This window comes from Parus major, chromosome 4A, assembly GCF_001522545.3.
Source record: "Parus major isolate Abel chromosome 4A, Parus_major1.1, whole genome shotgun sequence".
Classification (NCBI taxonomy): domain Eukaryota; kingdom Metazoa; phylum Chordata; class Aves; order Passeriformes; family Paridae; genus Parus; species Parus major.
This window is the reverse complement of record NC_031772.1, coordinates 8577969-8600193: the sequence shown is the minus strand read 5'-3', so window position 1 is coordinate 8600193 and position 22225 is coordinate 8577969. Positions and strand designations below refer to the sequence as shown.

The 22225-nt window shown below is 39.6% G+C and overlaps 1 protein-coding gene across 5 annotated transcripts in view; it reads left to right on the top strand.

Annotated features, from left to right (window-relative positions):
- Positions 1-22225, top strand: part of IL1RAPL2 (interleukin 1 receptor accessory protein like 2) — a 372119-nt gene that overhangs the window by 255585 nt on the left and 94309 nt on the right. For all 5 annotated transcript variants that reach the window (XM_015626829.3, XM_033514121.1, XM_015626821.3 and 2 more), the window contains one exon: positions 11258-11332. In XM_015626829.3, coding sequence (XP_015482315.1) covers positions 11258-11332 — 75 coding nt within the window. The remainder of the gene's footprint in view (positions 1-11257; positions 11333-22225) is intronic.

Sequence of the window (22225 nt, the reverse complement as noted above, 5' to 3'; positions counted from 1 at the left end):
TGGGACATCTTGACTTGCAGTTTCCATTGAAAGACAATGAAAAGAAAGAGGTGTTTGGTGTTGTGACAGACGACACCCTGTGCTGTATGTTCGTCTTCTGTTGCTATTGGGATTGTGTATTTAGTGAATTAGTCGTGATTGATGATAGTGTTTTAAGGACTTGCTAGTTCTTCCTGGGAAAAGATGGCATATTTTAGCTATATTAATGGGTTGAGACTTAAGGATAGCAACATATATTTTTGTGATCTTTCAGCAGCAAAGCCACAATTTATACAAATGGATTCACTCTGTCTTTAGCTCAAGCAACTCTGACAAAAGATGTCATTTGAAATAATGTTGCTCATCCTTCATAGATGCAAAAGCTTAAGGCTCCATTGCTTTGATATGAAAGCGTGTTGCAGTTTTCTGCTTCTTTTAATATCGGTATATGGTGTTAATGATACTTTAACTGTTTTACACAGCTCCAGATGAGACTGAGAGAACAGAAAGGTGCTTATTTTGCCAGTAGAAAGATATATACCTACTTGGGAGTATGTAGAAGGAGAAAAGCAGCATTCCAGCAACAACTCAGAATTCCCTAAATGTCAGCTCTGCAGCAGTTAAAAAATAGTGCTACAATGTGTTCAGCCACAATTGCCAATTTACAGCACAGTACAGTATATTAGATCCCTTTACAGCACCTTGGTAAGGAAGCACATCATTGCAGAATAATACCAAGGGCTGGGAGAGGTCTCTGCCTTGCTCTGGTGTATTTGCTGAAGTTCAGCCCAATCCTTGAATGCTCCCTGTGGTTGTGATATCAGTAATGCATGCATGGGGACCCATCATGGGATGGCCAACAAACAACAAAAGCCTGGTACTAAAGGTGGTCTTTAGACACAATCTGAGAGTAATAAGAGATTAGGACAGACATTCTGCCCTAAAAGCTCTTACAGTACTGCTGCACTGTGCTTTTGCTTTTGTGATCCAGCCCTTTTAAAATGCCACAAATGCTTTTACTGATTAAAAAAAACCCCGATGCGACAACTAAACAATCCTTTCTGCATTTAAACCACTGGTTCTCTAAAAAGTGTTGGTACCATATACTTGGTAGATAACTGATAGATCCTTATATAATGCCTGTATGAAAAGTGTGCTGACACACAAAGAATTCCTTTATTTACTAATTGAAATCCATGGGACAATGTGCTAATATTTCCCATCTCTAATCCTGTGTTTAGATTACCTCCATTCTGCTCTGTTAAAATACTTTGTTCTGTAATTATTAATCCAGATATTGTTCACCTCCTGAGAAACTGTCATCCTCTTTAGCTATGCATCTCACGTCTTTCAGTTTAAGCCCTTGCCTTACATCACTAGAAAACAGACCTCAGAATTGCAGTAAAGCACTTGTTGAACAAGACAGTCTATTCCCCTGTAGTAAATAAAAAGGTGTTTGATAGCTGTTGTGCATCAGACGGGTTTGATGGACACGTATGTGTTGATTAGAGAGAACTGAATGTGGTGGATAATGCATTTTAAAGCAGACAACAAATTGGAAAAAAAGTTTCACATGGGGGAAGGTGGTAGGTAAAACAATCACATATGCCTGGGCAAATTATGACACTCACTGTTATGAAGAACATGATAAGTAATGCAGCCTTTACTGTTTCCTGCCCTGCCACTGCTGAATTTGTGCTCAGCCAGCCTCTCCATCACCAGTCTTCCCATCCTTAGCGACTGAAGTATGGTGAGAAATTTACAGTTTTTATTTGGGAGGAATTTTGTGGTGTTTTGTTTTCTTGGGGATTTTTCTTTCATTTTACATTGGAACAAAACCCAAAATTCTCAAAACTCCTATCATAAAGGCACATGTCTGACAAATGCTGTGTGAGAATGCTGTTTCAGAAAGAAATAGAAGTTTCAGGGTGGCCTGATTGGAAAATTGGAAAGGGTCTTCTTTAAATGTCTTTATTGCTTTAAAATTGCTCCATGAGCTGGGGCAATAACCCTACATAATTATACAGAAGATTAAAAATGTTGGTCAAAATAGTATGTTGAGTTTCGATTGAATGATGTATTTTAAATGTAATGGCAGTTACTACCCAGAGCAGATTGAATCATCTTTTTCTCTTGTTGAAAATGTCAAAGCAAAACCTTGAATTGCTTCAACACATGACAAACGGAAGACACTTTGAACAGGAAAATGAAGAGTCAAGCAGGTTGGTTACAAGAAGCTGACACAATTCCATGAGGAGTTTCTCAGAAATTACATTCCTAGTGCTGCCATTAGTGTTGTATCCATGTCCCTCTCACAGGGAGCTTCTGCTGCCTTTCTCACTAAGCCTGGGGGGCAGCTTCCCCTTCCTGCAGCTTTGGGTGTATAAGCCTTGGCTGAGAGGATTTGTTAATAAAAATAGAGTTGGTTCCTCTCCTCTTTTTCCGCTTGATGATTTTTGACTCTTCTAATTTATTTTTTTTTTTCTATTTTTTTCTTGATTTAAAGATTATCTTCATCTTTTAATAAAGGATGGAGGAAATATACTGGAGTATTAAATCCTTATCTGCAGCCATTTGAAGTGCCTGTGGGACTGTTTAATCTCACATTTCAGAGGATTTGGAAGCTAGGCCTTTCTGCAGTTTCTGCTGCATGCAGTATATATGTGCTCAAGTTGACCTGTGGGATAGGTGCAATCCATCACTCACTCGCTGACAAGTTTATTTTGTACTCCTCTGATAAAAATGTCTGGTGTGTTGACAACCTGCTTCACAATGGTTGATTCAAAACAAGTCCCAAAGACCCTTTTTTGGCCATATCTTCACTGGTTTTCATTGCTTTTCGCTTTGCCTTGAATGTTTGAACAGTTTCTCTGGGAAGTTCATTTGTTCCTCTCAGCTGTGCTGGGTGTCACTCACTGGGCTTGGCAGTGGGGCTGCCCAGAGATGCCCCAATGGGAACTGCAATTTAAATCCTCAGACTTTTTCATGAATGGATCTCTGTGCAGCCTTTAGTCACATTCCTCTTGGAGGTTTGCCTGCAATTCTTTGCATCCCCTCTGACCAGTAAACATTTTCAAGTAATGTGGTAGTCTTAAAACATCACATTTTCTTCTGAATACTTGCCTTCTGCAAACCTGATGCTGTGCTTTGCACATCTTTGATGTACTTTTATGAAAATGAAATTGCATTCTTGGATCAGAGACTCTTCCCTTTGTTTGATAGTAGCTGATACTGAAAGGTTCAGGTCCCAGGCTGATCACCAGGGGTTATTCTGCTTCCCATCAGCTGCTAGAAACTCTGATGTAAGTGGTAAAAGGCAGCAGAGCCAACTCTGAAAATGGGTCGTCCCGCCAGAGATTTCTATGGATGCTACTTTCTTTGTTAATTCTTTTAAATCCTTTGCCTCAAATAAGAGGACAAATTTCCTGGGATAACTACCTCCTTCATTTCTTAAAGCATTGTCTTTCATCAGAAGATTTACATTTTCTTGATCTTTGGTCATGAGGCAGGATAAACAGTAGCAAGTGTATCTATGAGTTCCTTATGTGCCTATATTATGCCTGCTTTTATTCATTTTCCTGCTCATCCAACCAATAATGACATGATTCGCCCCAATTCTTTTCTTAATGATGCTCCACATGCTTAGCAAGTATACAATTCAGAACTTCTTCAGTGGAAAAAATGAAAATGTAACAGACAAACCTGGTAGAATATATTTTGCAGCTTTTGAAGGCAAATTAGAGACAAAGAACCTACATAAACATTGCATAAACATTTTTTGAAAAGGTTTTCCTTGTCAAGTACACTAACATTTTTCATCATTGTAACAGGCTAAGGAAGCCAGGGTGCTAATCCAAAGAATGCATCAGCATTAATAGACTGGATGGGGCAGGTGAAACCTTCTCATTAGCCCCCAACAGAGCGAAATCAATTGGCAAGAGATGACAACTTAACTGAAGTTTCATGTTTCTTACTTGTGAATGTAATTCATCTAAAAGATTTACAGTTGAAATTCCATCTAAAAATTGTTTGTGGTGTGGCCGCTTTGCAATCGTAACGACCCCGCTGAACATCAAAGCAGGCTAAACTGTTACACTGTGCAACATCTAAAATTGTCCAAAGTACAAGTTTTAAATGGTTGCTGCTGCCTTTGAGACTTAAGTGAAAAGCATTTTTAAAGTCATTCTTCAATAGTTCTGTCCTTTTCTTTGAAAAGTTGCCGCAGGATGTTTGTTCTGTAGTGAGGGTTTGACCTGGGCTGTCTCAGGGCACAGGTGAGCCATGAGCTTGCCTGGAACAGCAAAGTAAGAGAGGTGGCAAAATGGCACTGGCTCTTCCTTCAGTGGTTTGTGGTGAGCACTGGCTGGAAGATGCTGTTGAGCTTGGACATGGCTTTTCCTCAAAAAAGGCACCCATTGTTTTGCCTACATGTGGTACCACAGTTGCCTAAAACTTTGTTCATCTGATATTCATCATCCACGATAATTCTCTATTGATACACTATCTCTACCTAATACAAGTTTTTTTTTAGTCTGAGGGAATAATGGATTGCTTTGAGTTTTGTTAAAAAAGTGCATAAAATCCACTCCATGATAATTCATGTATCTGGAGCTGTGCTGTGGTGCAGTACCTCACTGTGCACAAGTGGTCAAATTGATCATGGAATGTTAATGGCTTGTGGACTGCAGGCTTTTGGTAGCCTGGCTTCAGGTTGACAAGAATGATAGCTTTCATTTGCATGCAAAGGCTCCAGCTGTTCCTTTAAGATGGATGAAGGGATCTGGCTTCATCCGTCACCACTTCTTTACTTTCTTATAAGACAGAAAGAAAAAAGAATTTAAAAAGCCAAACCATAAAATGTCATAAAATGTTCTTTGCAGATCTCCTTGAAATAGAGGGTAATTTCAAGCATCTTATTTTTTGCCCAGAGTCCAAGAGAAACATTTTGAGAGCAGATGAAATTATGTGTCCTTTGTGCTAAATACACTCTGTTCATTAAATAAAGCACACTCCATTTGAGATTTTCATGAATTACATTGAAGGAAAATGTAATTTACATTTAGTAAGAATTTATTACACTTTTTCTCTACTTCAGAGGAAACTCATGCTGGAGTCTTAAAAGCAAGCAAGCTTCATGATCCACATTTAGGAAAGGAATAAAATGATCACAAGAATCATTTTGGTTGGGAAAGAACTTTGCATAATCTAACACAATCTGTGAAATTTAGAAATGCAGTGAAAAGAGAGGTGTGTTGGCAACTGTAGGAGTAAGGAAGCTTGATAACCTCATACAGTGAAAGCCCTGCTAACACAGAATTCTTCTGCTTTCCAGCACCCACCTTGCAATGAATCTAGTGACAGCACCAATGGTAACCCCTACCATCAGTGCCACTGAATGTTTCACATCAGGAGATGCATAACAGTCAATGCCACAGGCATTTAACACGTACATTGCAGTCGTGTTAAGTGTTCAGCCCTGTTGTAATTACTTTGTGATAGGCACCTTGTGGGATTTTGCCATCTGTGCTTCAGTAATGTGCAATCTGTGCTATTGTTTCTACTCCACTTCACCAGAGTCCTGAGCCGTACTCTATTGCATAAGTTCCACCAATCTCACCACTTTATTTTCTTTTGACTTAATTGCCTTGTGAGAAGGTGGAAGAAGATCCAGCACAAACCTGGAAAATAGAAGATCCCAAACCAAAAATCTAGTTAATCTCTACTTCTCTTAACATTTTCATGAATTCAAGAGTTCATCTAATGCCTTCTCTCCAAAGCCATTTGGCTCTCTCTGTGCACTCTGACAGCATCCCATGTGCAATAGATGGAGACATCTTAGGTGAGGGGACTGGCAGAAAAATTCTTTACCCAGAAGTGATTTTGCCCATAGAATAATTAGCTGCTCTTATTAGTTCTAAATATTCACCATGGGTTACAAGGTGATGCCTGCAGCAGAAGCTGTTGGAGCAGCAGGTAAGAACAGGACAGGCACAACCAGCTGGTCAGGATTTGGCTGCTCTCAAAGTCAAGGGAGCTGCAGTCAGGGCCAGCTTCTTCTCAGTGTCAGTAGCATGACCTGACAAACACAGGTCTGTTCTGAGTCATTGAGGACTTAATGAGTTAAAATCAAAACCACGAGTAAAAAACCAAGATCATTTGAGTGCCTCAAAATTCATTTCCCTTCTGAGCTGCATTTCAGCATGGGCACAGCATCTCCCTTAATGCTGTGATTGTGTTGTCCTCCTTTCTATGTCATAAAAAGAATTCATGTGATGAATTCCAATTATTTACTGCTAATATAAAAATGCTAAACTTCTTCTTGCAGAAAATTGTCCCACAGAGGTAGTCCTAACAGTGCATTAAGGCATTCTTGATCCTAGGTAGGATTTCCAGAAAGTGGTGTTTGTGGTGGTAGTGGCAGAGGGGGAAGCATCCAGCTGCTGAATCATTCCACAACATTTTCCCAAAAGAAGAATTTCCTGCTTGAATAGTAATAAATAGAGAAAACCTCTTTGTCATTGGCTAATGACTCCTGACTTCCACACAAGTTCTGAGTTTACTAAGTTGGAGTTTTTTGAGAATAAGTGTTCAGTGTTTATTTTCAAAGACTGAGATATTTATCCTTAGACAACATCTCATTGCAGTGGCTTTATTTCTGTTAGAGCAAATGACAAATGGAGGTGCAATCATTTTGTCAGCTTAAGCTGAGAGGAAGGAAATAACACAATAGGCAACTGATGGAGAAGTGTGTTTTGACTGACTGGTGGAGCACACTACAATAGAGCTAATCAGGAAACAGGGTCCCTGTATAAACACAGCCTCACAAAATTGCATTTTTATGAATGAGTTGCATCATGTGGTTTCCTACTACTTTTCACCTTGTGTGGTAATTTTCTGCTGTGCCAAGAAAATGAAAAGCAGTGATTCTGATCTGGGAGCAGGACTTGCTGGTGATAGTGTGTTGGAGGTTTGGTCCACAGAGTCCAGGTGAAAACCCTTGGCTTTTTAAACAAGCTTTTAACTCTTCAAGTGAACAGCTCGTTCCCTGTCAGCCAAACTACAGCTGTCACATTTACATTTACATCTGCACAATTAGCTCTCACGTTTGCTTCATTGTAAGCAGCAACATGGAAGATAAAGCAGTAGCAGGTCAGGCCTGAAGCATTTTACTGCCAGCCGCTGAGAAATCTCTTGGCACAAGCTGGGGTTTCAGGTGAGACAGAGGGAGTTAGGGATGTATCTTTTCAAAAGGTACAATGCTGAGCTTCTCTTAGCAGTGTGTGCCCTCTGGTTAATACATTGATTGAGAGTTTTGCATGCACTTAGTTCCATCATCATCTATGGTGTGCTGGTTGCAGTGTCACTGCCAAGATTTGTCTTTGCCAGAGTAGATCTAAGCCATGTCTGGAAGCATATGTATTTGAACTGGGAGTGAGCAAAAGCTTAACTTTGGGTAGGAGCTAATTTCAGATTAAGGCTTTGGCATGCAGTTATTTGCCCCAGAGGGTGCTATTCAAACAGATCTGTTCTGCTGTCAAAAGGTTAGCCAGATTCTTGAATGATTGATACTAGAGGCTCTGTGTTAATTAATGGTGGTAAAATGCCAGATCCTTTGATTGAAGGAAGTAGGTTGGCAAGCAATTGTGTCATAGAAGCTTTGAATCAATTTTGTTAGATTCCCTGCATTCTGTTTCATATTTAGATAATTTTTCCTTTCATCATTGCAAATTACATGAGCAAATGTCCAAGAGGTACATCAATGGTAAAATTACAGAACAGCAAATGTACTTTGGGTGCTTATCACAAGAAAAGGGAAGTCATTACCCACCACAAGGAAGAAAGAAGGAAATGCTGTTCCCCAGCATTTGACAGTTCCTAGCCACATGGGAGTTCATTTTAGCTCCCTTCTAAGAATTATCTGGTCTGGAAAACACTCCAGCTGTGCTGAGCTACAAGAGAGGCCCTTCAAATCATAAGCATGATTTCAGTGCATGACCCTGGTGCTGACTGGCTTCACACAGTTCAGAGCCAGGAGCACAGGTGATGCCTGTTGGCTTGGGCCATGTCCTTTTGCATGGAATAGGGGAAGGGGATCTGTGCTCAATTCAGAAGTTGCATTTAGCTGAGCCACTCAAAATATTTGAGTTAACAGACTTGAGTTCATTGTAGCAACAGTTTGGGCTCTCTGTCACAGTGGATGCTGTAAAAGTCTGCCTGGAGTGGAGTGGGGTGGGTACTGTGAAGCTGCTGCCGAGGGGAGGTAGGAAATAGTGTGGGTAAATAGAGCTGTGTCAAATAATAAACTGTGGAGGAGTTGGGGCTTCCTGAGAAGCCTGATAGTTTTTCTAGCTGGTTATCACTGCTTTTCCCTAAGTAATGATATCCTAAGGCTGTTTGTTTTCAACTGCTTTGTACTTTTTCAAGAGAACTCATTAGTGTGTCTGAATATGGAATGACAGATTTTTGAAACAGTAGGGCTGTGGTGGGGAAAAAAAATGAGCCTCAAGGCTCTGAGGCTTCACTGGCACATAAAAGCAGGAGCCACTCCTTTAAGGCAGTTTTCTTTTTTAGCTGGTCCTGTGGGTAGCTAAATGTTGACCTGTGCAGCACATCGTGCTCTGCTTTATCTGCCAAAGATTGCTGTGTAACTGGAGAGACCAAATCTTTTACAGGTCTCTTCTCTGCTTTTCGCCAGCATGCTCTTTGTGACTATGTGACAAAGAGAGAATAAAAACATCATATATGCTGGGAAAGAAAATGCACCTGTATGAGCAGCTGCAGAGGATGACATCAGAGTATTGATTTGTACAAAAGTCTTATGGACAAACGGAGTGACAAGTGTTGTTGAAATCACGGGAATGTGATTATTGTTCTAAAGTTTGTGTTACTTTTGAATGGGGTGAATATAAGCATAGGAGAAAAGAGAACTTTAGACAGTTCCTGAGCAATCTGGCTGCTAAACAGCCTCTGGCCATGTTCACCAGTCTCTTTTGGGAGGCACATGCGTTGCCAGGTGCCTCTGGGTAAAGAAATGTCTTTCCAGCTTGTCTTCCAACACTTCCAGCCATGGGAATCTCCTGGGACAAGGTACAGAAGCCTTCCCTCAGTCTCAGTTCTGTGCTGTATCTGTCTGATAGCACTTCCATAATCAAATCTAGCCAAGGCAGTCCCAACCTGGTCACAGGATGAGATCCTGGAATGACGAGGAGAGGCAAAGCAACCCCTTAGGCTGCTGCATTGTCAGAGGCAGTGCCTTCCAGAGCTGGCTCTGTCAAGGTGGCTGCAGGAATGGCTGCCTTGGGAAGCTGATGTTCCTTGTTCCAGTGGCTTCACCATGTATGTGTTACTGCTCAGAGCAGCCCTGGGACATGCCACATTCCACAGCATTTGGAAAGGCAAAAAAACCCCATAGACAGCTGTATCCCAGCTCTTCCCTTGACAGTTCATGAGGTAGATTCAGCTTCATAGCAGAATTACTGCCCCTTTGATAATAGGAAGAGGATTTACAGTACATTTAGTTGTTTTAATTTCATGTAGCTTTGTGGGAGGTCAAGTAAGAGTTTATACTGTTACCTTTGTTAAATACATGTTGATACAGTAACAGCACTATTTGTTCTTCTTTCCCAGAGCAAGGCTGGAAATCAGTGCCTACATTTCTGTAAACTGTTTCTAGAATTAAGGAAACTTATTGTAGAGGAATGGGAGTTTGAATAAACGTTGGTTTTTTTACTTTTGTCAAGTAAAGAGATCATATAAGCCTAGAGCCTCTTGTAGTTGAAAATATCTTGTATTGCCTTTCAATTTAAGAAGGACCAGAAGTGAATTTTGTAAGGTAAATAAGTGATCTGATGTCTGCCCTCTAAAATATGAATAGCCTTTGTTTTCAGTAAACATATCTGACATTGAGGAGCCAGCAGGTTGTTGCCTTCTCGTCTCAAAATCTCTTTGGGCCATTTCAGTTCCTATGCAAAGAGCTCTTGACAGGCTGCCAGTTTATTATGGTGGTCACTCTCCAAGAAGATTATGGCAGAACATAACCACTTAAAATGTGACATGCAGGAGCACATTTAGAAAATTTCAAAATGCTGCAAGTAAAACTGAGGGAAACAGAAGGAAGCCCTCATCAGATTGGGTTACAAAGGGTGTAGGTGGGAATGGGATATGAAAAGAATATTAAGACAGGAAAGCCTGAGCACACTGGCACATCATGGATGAAGCTGTTCCAGCAACTTTTCTCCATGTTCTACAATGAACAGAGTACAATTTAGCACCAGGAAATAAAAATAATAAGAAAAGCATAAAGGTAGCAAGAAAAGCCTGAAAAATTGAAGAAAAAGCTAAGAAAAAAAACTGTTTAAGTATACCAGAAATTGAAACTCTGAGGCCATTGTGGATGTGAAATTGTTTTGTAGGTTGACAGTTGTTGTTTATTTTACAAACTCGGGTCAAATAACTTCAGGTGATGAATTTAAGCAGGAAAAAGTTTAAAGATAATTTTGAAACGTTTATTTTCATGTGGTGCAAGATGCTGTACTTAATTAAAAACACTTCTCCTCATTTTCAGGAATACACAGTAATTTATTTCAAGCTAAGCCATGTTTACAAAACCTATTTGCACAGTCTGGCCCTAAGTTTTTAACAGGGCTGTGAAGCCTGTGCCTGTAGCTATGCTTTTTAATAGCTATGATATCTGCTTGCTGGAGCAGTCCCCTGGCAGGACAGGTCTGGGATATTGTTTCCTGCTCTCACATGGGGATATTTTTACACAGCAGGAGGCAGAGTACCTGGTAAGGCTTTGAGAAGAGGGTCTGGGTACCCCAGCTGGGATGGGAGTCAGCTACTGTGGAGCTGCTGGGGTCCTTCAAGCACAATTATGTGCAAGTTTCCTGTGTATTATTTTGGCATAAAGACATGTTGGGACTGGTCACACTGAGATAGATTTGTCTGGCACTTCAAATTCATTGTGTTAACTTTGCAATGTGAGCATCTAAACTGCTTGTTCTACTTATTACATGTAAGTTAAAAATGAGAAATTGAGTTTGTTTTGGTGCTTTGTGCTAAAAATGTAATTCATGAAACAAGTAATTTCTATTGAATCAGGGGATCACCATGGCTACAAGGTAGGTGGTAAGATATCAGCTGTGTAACAGATATAGTATGTAATAAATGTTTACATGCCATCAAGTATACACACATTTGAATGCTTACATGACAGAGCTTTTCTTTTGCAGTCATTGGTCTCAATTTTTCCATTACATTTTCTCATTTTCTTTTCTAGCTTTGCTCACAGACAAACCTCCAAAGCCATTGTTCCCCATGGAGAACCAGCCAACTGTTATAGATGTCCAGCTGGGTAAGTCCCCTTCTGGGAATAATAGATCCTAAACTTCCACTCTGGTAGCAGATGGGATAAATTGAAAGTGATAAGAAAGGTTTAGTGGTAGTTATTACATGCAAATCAATTTTCAGCTTCTCATTTATAACCATAGAATTCACTGCCACGGCAATTTAAGGGAATGAACTTGTATAACATCAGGGGATGGCAGTACTAATTGGTTACAATGGGTATTAAATATAAAGCATTGATGCTGTTCTTAATTTATGATTGGTAGGCTAAAATATGTTTACATTGGTGCTGTATTGGTCAGTTGATGTTCACCTTAAGACAAATGTTCTCATAAAAGAGGTGCTGATTCCTTTCAAAGTTAGAGTAAAGCATTGCATTTTCAGGTTGTTCTGAATGTGTACCAGAAAGGGCTTTTGACCAAAATGCTTGCATGCTTTTCTCACTCCTGTTTTACATTCTGTGAATGCACATCCCTGAATCTCGGCTAGCAGCCCCTATTTTCTGTCATGTTGGAAAACAATGTTAGAGAGTTCTGCTAACTTTGGAGAGCTGTAAGGTATTGTGATACTGAAAGAACTGTTCAGCATTGAGATTCCAGAGGTTTTTTTTTTAGTGACTTGAAAATATATTTCTAATTTTAAGAGGCAGAATTGGAGTTGCCGTTAAGGACTGTGATGCTATGGGCTGAAATTACAAGAGATGTATTACATGTGGGGATTATTCACTCAGTGCTGAAACTGTGGCACTTTCCTTCTTGAGCTTGACTCTACTCCTCCTTTATACCAAAGCTGGCTAGAATTCAGAGGTGGAATGGTGTTTAATGGCAAGCAGGATCAGTGTGAAACATTTTAGGAGGGCTGGTGATATTGTGGTTAAGCTGTTTGTGTTTGTGAAATTCTACAGGCTTCTACTTGAGATGAGTACAAAGACACATCCTTGTTCTTAAACCAGGTGCCAAACAATGTCAGAGAAGCACTTTGGATACTATGAAGTATTTAAAAATGGGGCTTGAATTCTTGAATGTGAGCATATAAATCATTTGTGACCTTAGTGAATCTTTAAGATTTGATTTCTCTCATACACCTGAAATGATTCAGGAGTCTGTAAGGCTTTGCACAAGGAAGACAGCAGTGGATCTGGGAAGCAGCCAGTGCTAGATGAATTCTGCAGACAGGTGCATATCTGCATATTTAGGTTCCCCTCCACAGGGCCCAAATATCTGTAGCTGAACAGAAATTGCCCCTAAAAGAGGATATGAAATGGATCTGGAACCATTTCATATAGTTAAAACCCTACTTGAGTTAATAGCAAAACACAGTCATTGAAGTTTGGATCAGCCCAAAAGGCTGAATTCAGTCTCCTGGTCTAACTTCCTAAAAGTCAACTTTCTAATGATTTCCTTTGGGAGCACACTGTCCCTTGTACACATCTGTGCAATAAAGACACTCAGAGTACACATCTTTGTTTCCTGCATTTTCATTTAATCTTCATTTTCTATTCCAAGTTCCCCTGTTCCAGAAGGAGCCTGTTGGTTTTGCACTGAATTCTTTGTTGTTGTTGTTGTTTGCATGAAAACATTTTGTTCTGGCTGATTAAAAAGAGGTTTGATTAAAAAAAAAAGTAAACCCCCTCCTCTCCATGGAGATGTGGCTCAGTAATAGGATTTTGGAGTATCTCTAGAGGGAAATACAAATCTTGCATCTTTATATACTGGAATCTTAAGGGACATTTGTTGTCCCTTAACATCAGGGAATTTACATATGGTGCATTTTTTTCTGATATGTTAATGGGTTTGGTTATTGCCACTAAACCATATTCATATGATGGAACTTTAACTTATTTTGCAGTGAAATTCATTGATTTTCCTCTTGATTTAACTTGGCAAATAGATAAAGCTGGGAGGTTCTCAGGGAGCACTTTCATCTTGTGGGGGCCACCAGTAGCCTGGGGCAGGGAGGCCGTGCTGGGCTCTGAAATGTGCCAGAGCCTTGAAGGATTGGGAATCATTTGATTGCACAACATAATGTGGGAGGAGGTTTTGTCTAAGGTCACCTGCTGGAATACTTCACTGAAACCTTGTTAAGCTCCTAGGAGTTTTGAACAATTGACATTCTTCGGTATTTTATTAGATATTAAAGGAAAAATGTCTGTGTTTTACATGCCCTTTAGCCCCTGGAGTCAAATCACCCAACGTGCCTGATATTTCAGTAGTTATACAAGTATGAATGTGCCACTAAGCTACAAAAGAAATGAAGTTTAATCCATCTACTTCTTCTGCAGAGATTATTTTAGTCTTTGGAAAGCTAATCTTTAAAGAAATAGCTGTCTTTCCTCTATAAATAAGAGGAGATTAATAATTATTTACTTTCTTTATCCTTAATGATTAGCATGATGCAGAGAGCAAAATCTCCCTAGGCCTCTGGGCGGTGGCCTAACTATTTAGCAGCTCGTTTGGCCTTACTGCAAACTTCAATATTCACCTTTTAGCTTTCAGATCTTATAACAAGTTTTAGTGAAAACAGGTATGCACAATTCTTATTGACAGTGGATAAAAGAGCTCCTTCAGGCTTCAAACATGGTCCAGAGCCTGTCTTGCTCTTCTTAAGGAGCAGTAATATATTTTGTGTTTTCTGTTCTTCTTTGGAATGTGACAGAGATCTGAAACCAATCCTGTCAAGATTAGAGAGAAGCAGAAACTGGAATTTGCTTCTTTTTTGTTTTCTGTATTTGCTTATGGTGGAGAAACAGAGCCAGAGACAGGGGAGGGTTGACAGGAGGACAAAAGAGCATCCCAGAGGACTGGGGAAATGGTCCAAAACAGTTTCACTCAGTTGCTTTACTAAGTCAGATAATCATTTCATCTCTGGGCCAACCTAGAAAATAATGATTGATGACTGATTTTATTTTTTTTTAATTGTCCATTTACTGCTTCATTTTTATAAAAACAAAACCAGGGGAAAAAAAACCCCAAAGCCTTTTTATTTGCAATTTAGGTTTTTTGCATTGAGGTCAGTACAGAAATAGTTCTTGATTGTATGATATGTGATACATTTAATCTTTTTCTACCTTGGTATTAACAAATAATGTTTATTCTTACTATATAGTGTATATTTTACAAATACATGGCATTACTCTGATAATAAAATGTTCTTCCTCAAAAAAAATATTCCTGAATTGTCTTCATGACATTAAAATCAAATTTGATAGTACAGGCCAAAACACACACAGCTCTTGTGCCCAGGAGATGGGGTGGCTTTGGCTGAAGTCCTTTAAGACCATCTCCCATGGGAATATTAAAATGTATGTCATTGTGATTAAAAGTTGAGTTGTTCAAAAGCCCCTTTTTTAGAGCCCAAGCTTGCTGTTACTTTGACCATATAAACCTAGGTGTGTTTATGGATTGTTCATGCCAAATCCCTGACTTTAGAGAAATCCTTATGTGATTTAGAAGAGTGAAGATTGAGACCTCGTCAGGTGTCTTGGGGCTGTGAACAGTAAGTTTTAAAGATCTTTTACCTATTTTCACATACAGCTGTCTGACAGCAAGTGGAACACACTGTGCTGTAAGACTTAAGATGACATTTTGGTACGTTGCTCTGCTGATTTCTTAATTAATTTGTTACATTCTTTTCCAGCTAACTTTGTTCACTCTTAGTGCTCTGAGAACATGGAAAGAAGTAAAACCATTCCTTGGTGTTTTGATTACATGATTACAGAGTAGGTTTCTACTCTGAATTTGTGGAGTTTTAGTAGCACCAAGAAGCCAAAATCCCACTGATCCCTGGGAGCTGTTGCCCTGCCAGCTCTCAGCTGGTGTAAAAACAGTGTGGCAGAGGCATTTGTGGGAGAAAGGAAGCACAGTTGTGCTCTGCTGATTTTTGGCTGGACACAGATCTGTAAGGATCTATATCTAGCCAGTCTCTGTAAAAGCAGCTGCCAGAGTTCTCTAGCTTGCACCATGGCTGCTATTTTTCATTTGTGTGTTCCACAGAGTATCAAAAAAGCTGAAAATGCAATATCAAAATAGATGCTAAATCTGTTAATTCTGTACCAAGTATTACAGTGACTGTGGTGTTAAGTTAGGCTTCTTATGAATGAGTTGGTTGAGTGGAGTGAATTTTGCCTGTTTGGGTCTATATTAATTGAATAGATAATTTAGATATCATTTGCTTTTCAGCTATGTCCTGGTTTTGTTTTCAGGTGCTTACTTAAGAAATGTAGCAGGAATCTTACAAAACAAAGCAAGAATCCCCAAAGCAAGAATTTACTGAACGGGAAGGATGTCAAGGGGTTTAACTCGCTTTTGTCGTGGTCGTTTCTCTGTTTCCAAAGAAGCTGAGGAAAGAAAACACATAGTTTATGAGGATTGTCATTATTCCTAATAGCTGAACTGCTCAGAAAGATTTTGTTTCTAAAAGATTTAACAGCACAATTCCCTGGGACTCATTATTAGGCAGATCAATAGAGATCAATAGAGCTACTGTAAAACAAGTGCAAGGGAATATACAAAGTTACATCTGCTGACAGGTGTAGGAATAGACTAAAAATAGTTAGGAATAAAAAAGCCCTTTTCATTTGCAGCACTGGATGAAAGGAATTATTTGAGAAGTGAAAATTCATGCATTTACTGACATTTTAAATGTACCACTTCACTCTCCAAAATCTTAATTTTCACTGAGATGCCACTTCTTTTCTTAAATAAATAAATGTTAACAAAAAAAACCCCTGCAAGATGTTTGAGGCATTAATTTCATACCAAACATATTTATTCAAGACAGTCCAGCACTATGTCATCACAGATTTGCTCATTAAATCTTGCATTCTTCATATTTAAAGATACAGATATTTGATAAGCAAGTGAATAGAGTGGTGATCTTGGACAGAGCTAATACAGAAATTTTGAACTGTAAAATGCTTCAAACAGAGCAAGTGATTGGAAAGTGAACTTGAACATTTCTATTTAGTGTGCTTGCAGTGTGGGAAGAGCACTGATACTTGTCTGTGGTCAGGCCTTGAGTGTTGTGGACATGCCTTTTGATTTGGGGTTTGATTAAAGGCTCACGTGCAGTAACTGCTGAGGAATGTAGTGGGTATGCATGAAAAACAGGGATCTCCATGCTGCCTTTCCTTCCTCAGCTCCTCCCAGGCTTTCTCCAGCCTAGGGTTTAGCAGGGGCTCTCAGAGGGATCTCTGGGCTTTCATGAGCTGGGTCAAGCCCAGAGCTTTGCACCTCCTGGCTCATCTGGGACGGCAGAGAAGAGCCAAACATTGAGGAACCAGAGGTGAGCTGATCCAAATGGGTCCAGAGTCAGCAAAGAGGCTGACTGAAAGTTATCCATAGAGACTCATTCTTCTTTCCTTGTGCAAGGCCTGAGTGGGGGATAAGTGACAGTCTTGCCCCAAATCATGTCCTGCTCCCTTGTTCTGTCTGTGTGGAGTGACCTACAAATTCAGGTCTGAGTGATCTGAATGACAGAGCAGAGGGAAGGTGGGACTAAAGGCAGAGTAGACCTGTGTGGGGTAGTCCCACAGTCCACCCCAACACCAGCAAAAGTTTGGTTCCCTCCATCCCCCGTTCTCCCCATGCTGCACTTTCATCTCACAGCCCTTTTCTCTCTGTACTGTTGTTGTCTGGAGGAACAAGCTGGTACCTTCACTGCTGTCTCCTCCACACCTTCTTCCAGTCATCCATGGCTCTTTACTGCATCCATCTCTTCCCACAGATAAGCTGGGAGATCCCTGTTCTTCCCAGGGGTGGACCAAACCTCACACACAGCTTCCCTCCCTTCACCAGGTTACAGATTTACTGTGTGACCCATCCCTGACTCAGCACTGGAAAATCATCTCCTCCCAGCACTGCAGACTCGTGTACCAAAAGCTCCATGTTACTGCACAGAAATACATAAAGCAGCAATTTTCACTAGGAAGTGAAGAGGAGCTGAGGGGAAGGTCTTTAGGACCTGCCTTCCTCTGCAGCACAAAGGATACAGCTCCACAGCTATTTCAGCTGTACGTGCCTGTAGGAAAGGAGGCAGGATTTACATCTATTGCAATCATTCTGTACTAATCTGCAGGGAATATTAGAGACAAATTGTCTGACATTTAGGTTTAGAAGTAGTTCTCTAAATACCCAAAGTGTATTACTGCTAATGCTTTGATGCTAATTTGGTATGTTGTTAATATCCCTGCTTCTCTCGAGGATAATGGTGAAATGCTGCACTTCAGAGACTTGGGCTGGGATCTGTGGTTCAGCTGGTGTAAATCCACAGTTGTTTTGCCTTTTGTATGGTTAATCCAGATTTTCATCTGTGGAACAGAGCAGTTCATTGGCACACTTCTATCTTTTGTTTTAATGGACTTGGAAAGACAGGTCAAATTCTGACTGCTGATCATGATTTTTACATCCATTGGAATCCATGGGATTGGCACAGATGTGTGAGAAATGAAAAATTTCCAATTTTTTTTTCTGTACTTCTACAAACTATTTATTGCTTACATGGGGTTCAGTGTATGTTAGATCAGTATATACTCTTAGGGCAGCATGAGTCTGCCCGTATAGAAAAGATTGATTAATTGGTGTCAGATAGACACCCTTGCAGTTAGTTTTGAAATAGCAATAATATAGATCAATCTGTTGTCTTCTTTTTGTTCCAAGAAAATGGTTAAGAGGAAACACTCCAGTATATCCTGACTTACGGTTGTCCCAAGGCATTCATCCAAGGGCATTAGCTAACTTATGATGATTGAGGAATGCCTCAAATCATCTTGCTCCAGTAAATCTTCCTCTGAAAGTGGTGACTGTAGAGTGGGGGTGTCCAGGACATGGACCTTTAGCATTTTACTAGGATTAAACAACCATCAACCAGTAAAACCATCATTTCAGCTGCCACAGACGTGCTGAGCTTGGCTAAAGGATCTCTTTTTTTGGTTTCTCAATTTACTTCATTTGAGTGGTGTCTGGGAAATGGGCACAAATTTGTTTCTGCAAAAATGAAGTTCAGCCCATGAGAAAGAAAGCAGAAAAGATGGTCCTGGTGGAAAGCAGGGGCTTAGGACTGTTGGTAAGATTTGTGGGGCTTTTTTCTCCTATAGTTCTCCTGACCTTGACCAGGGCTCTGTCCTCATTTAAGGTGAGGATATTGCTTCTCTGGTTTTCAGGAATGTTGTGACAATAAAATCACCTGGTATTGGGGAAGTTCTCCAAGAAGGGCAAAGAAGGAATAGAGATAGAAAAAGCTTTGACCTGAATTTTTGCCTCAGGGACCTTGCCTTTTTGGGCTCTAAGCCTGACTGCAAACACAGAGACATTTAACTTCATAGTCCACAGACATACACTACTGTGCATTCAAAGTCAGACAATATTAATGTTCCAGAAAAGAGAACCACAGGGCAAAGTTTGCACCATTTTCCATGCTTATTGGAAACACTGTCACTGAAAGAAATTCATGTGCTGCCATTTTACATTCCCTCTACAGTGTTTGTCATGTGAATGAGTTATTAAGCTGTGAATGCCTCATATATTCTGTAAATTACAGACTAGAAACATTCAGCACTACTATTTTGACCTTTTCAGCATTCTGTGATTTGCTGGGCATGCCATTCCACATCTTTTGTTTACGGCCTCACTAAAACGTAGGGATGGAGCTGAGTGGGCAAACAGTCAAAATATACGGGGCTGGGAAAGGTCAGGGTCATGCATCACAGCACTGCTGTTCATTGGGCAGGGAAGATGAAAATCTAGACTAAGTGTTCTCGTGATTTTTTCCTCCTTCACTGAAAAATAATAGAAAATTGTATTTTGTAATCTGTTCCAAAGGCAGCAATGCAGAAAATGAAGACTGATGGTATAATTTTTATTTCTTAAAATTTCAATACCATAATGTCATGATCTTAGAGGCTGTGAAAATCAAAGCTGTCATAGTCCTTCAAAAGAACTGAGATGGAATTCTACTCACCAAATCTTTGCTTCATTTAATCCATGTTTGATAAATGTTGCTCTTACCTTCATCCTCAATACCCTTGTGCTTGTCTCCATCCTACAGAAACAAATAGTTTGTATTAGGTAATTGAATTTAGACCATTAGAGTGAGATTGAGCTACAGTTTTCGTGTTCGATATTGCAATCCAATGAAGACCAAATGAAAGAAAATCAAAGCAAGATATCTCTTGAAATTAAGAGATATTTTTATTACCTACTGAAGACACACGTTACATGACGTCCCAGAACCCCTAATCAGATGGAAAGTACAGAAATAGAGGAAGCAGTAATCTGAGGAAAGGCAGCAGAGGCACTTTGATTTCTACCATACTTTTTTAGTTTCAAACAAGCAACTTTCTACTACTGAGTAGGTTTTTATCATCTGCTTATACTATATTAGAAGCTTACTAATTTTAACATGCTTGGCTCTAGTCCCATGAATAAGTGAATATAATTAGGCATGAAAACATCCATGGAGATCTCATTGATGCACAGTCAGGTATGCAGTTACTTCAGTTCACAGGAGCCTAAACACTTACTTGAGCCATGTTTTATATTACTCAAATAAAAATTTCACTGATGATCTTGCACACTGCATTAATTAAAAGACATAAGAAATTTTCATTTTATATCCAGCAGAGTTGCAAATTCAAGTGAGCTGAATATGCCACGGCTATAATGTCAGTGATGAAGTTTGTAAATGGTGCTACATGCTTTTTTGGCCAAACATTTGCAAGCTTCAAGTGTTTTTTACATTTCTCTGATCAAACTCAGTGGCTTGAGTTGAGAATTTGAATACTTAGCATGCAGTAATTTTAATTTTAACAAGGAAAACAACCAGTGTGTTAAGTGTGATTTTTGATTACTAGTCAGATGATTAAATATCAACAAACACTCTATTCTCTGAATTTTGTCTCTCTTTATGAAGGAAAAGATTGTCCATGTGGATGTTTCCTTGGATACATCCTCTAAATGCTTCTGGACTTGACACACTATTTTGAATAGTTTATTGTCAAGTCTTGAATATGCAGAGTTTGAAAAGTGAAACTGTTATGATTGGGCAGACTGATCAAATCAGGATTTCTGTTTCCCAATCACATTGCTGTAAACTCTTTTTAATCATTTCCTCATCTGTATTGATGAATTTGAAATCCAGTTTGTAGACAATATTCTGCAGCCTGCTTTGCTGTAACATTTGAGCACTGCCCCAATGAAGTGAATGCATATAGAGTAGGCAGAGAATTTCATTTTTAAGTGCAGTGAGTACTTGTGGTTTAGTTTTACTGGAATTCACCTGCCTTTCCTGCTTAACTCACTTTGGAAACTGAGGTGTAGAGACTGCACTGCGTGCAATAAGGAATCTGCTTTACTAAGGATCATTAACCAAGTGCTTTTATTTGGGACTGGTGTTTAACTTTTCTAAATATCACCTGGCATCGTGAGTGGTGTGTAGATGTCAAATTGTTATTCACCCTGTGGGCACATTGCCTCTGAGAGGGGATCTGTTGCATTTGAGCAGTTATTCAGAGGCAGGGAAGCATGCTGCTCTCTCCATGTCAGGATTTTAAACCCCCACCTCTCACAATTCAGCTCATCCCTTCACAGCCTAACCTCTCTTGTGTGAAATGCCTTCTCAGTCAGAAGACTCTTAAACAAACTTGTGATTCCAAACACCTAAATTTTTCAGTGGCACTTGAGGGTTATCAGTTGTAGTTTTGCCTGTAAAAAATGCCAGGAAATCCACAAGTGGATCCCAGCACTACAGTGTGTAACAACCAGTGTGGCTGTCTTGGGTTGTTAGAATAGCTTTTTAAGGAGACATTAGTAAATCCTCCCTGGGAATTTGCAAGCATCTTGTTTTCTGTGCTAATTTTGCATCAGAACCTTGTTTCCCACCTGTCTTGTACAATATTCTGTGCTAGCTGTGTAGTGAGATGTTCTACCCACTTTTCAGCAAAACTGACCATGCAGATTCATTTTTTCTGTGATGTAAGACTCTCCTGTAACTAACTTGTAAATATTGGTGTATCTGCATCACTGTTTTGTTTCCTCTTCCATAGTTATTTACTTTACAGTCTCAAGCACTGAAACCCCTGTCAGAGTTTCCATTAATCTTGTTTCTAAGGCCATGTTAATTAAAATTACAAATATCTTTTGATCGAGAAAGCTTTGGCAAATTTCTCCTGCAAATAGTATTTTTGAATTGTAATCCTGTCATCCTACATAACCATGTCAGAAGTACATCATATTCAGAAACATTACTTCAAACATTTAGGGAGATGTTATCACAAGTTTGGTTTATGTCAACTTTTGGCACAGCAAAAATTAGGTAATAAATGAGAGTAGTTGAGGGTCTAAATTATGAGATATTAAAATAGCAAAGATACATCCAAGCCCAGTCTAGTCCAATGTGTTCTGTTACAGTACAAGCCAAAGGAACTTCTGCCTAGCAAGGGTATGTTTGGTCACATGAAGAAGCACCCATCATTAATGTGTACAAATGTAGAATAATAGTTGTCTTTTGTTGCATCAAAAATATATGACCTGGTATGTTTGGCATGGTATTATATGCTACTGCCACCATGGCATGCCTTTTAAAGACATGATGCAATGATGTGAGCTCCCAAAATGAAGCCTGCCCATGGCATCTGAGTGATGACACTTCAGACACACCTAGAACTCAGGTATCAATGGGAATAATGCCTCCTGTAGGAAAGGATTCATGGCCTCATAGTGACAGGGCAGTGTTCCTGCTCTGACATGAGCTTAATTTCCATCTGAGGAGACATTGCTCTCCTTGTGTTCCTGTTTCTCATGGTATAATAGGATATATTTTGTCTAGATCTTTGGGAATTTTGGAAATATGCATGAGGAGGCTGCTTGCTGGGTTTTGTTGTTGTTCTTCTAATGGAAACCAGAGA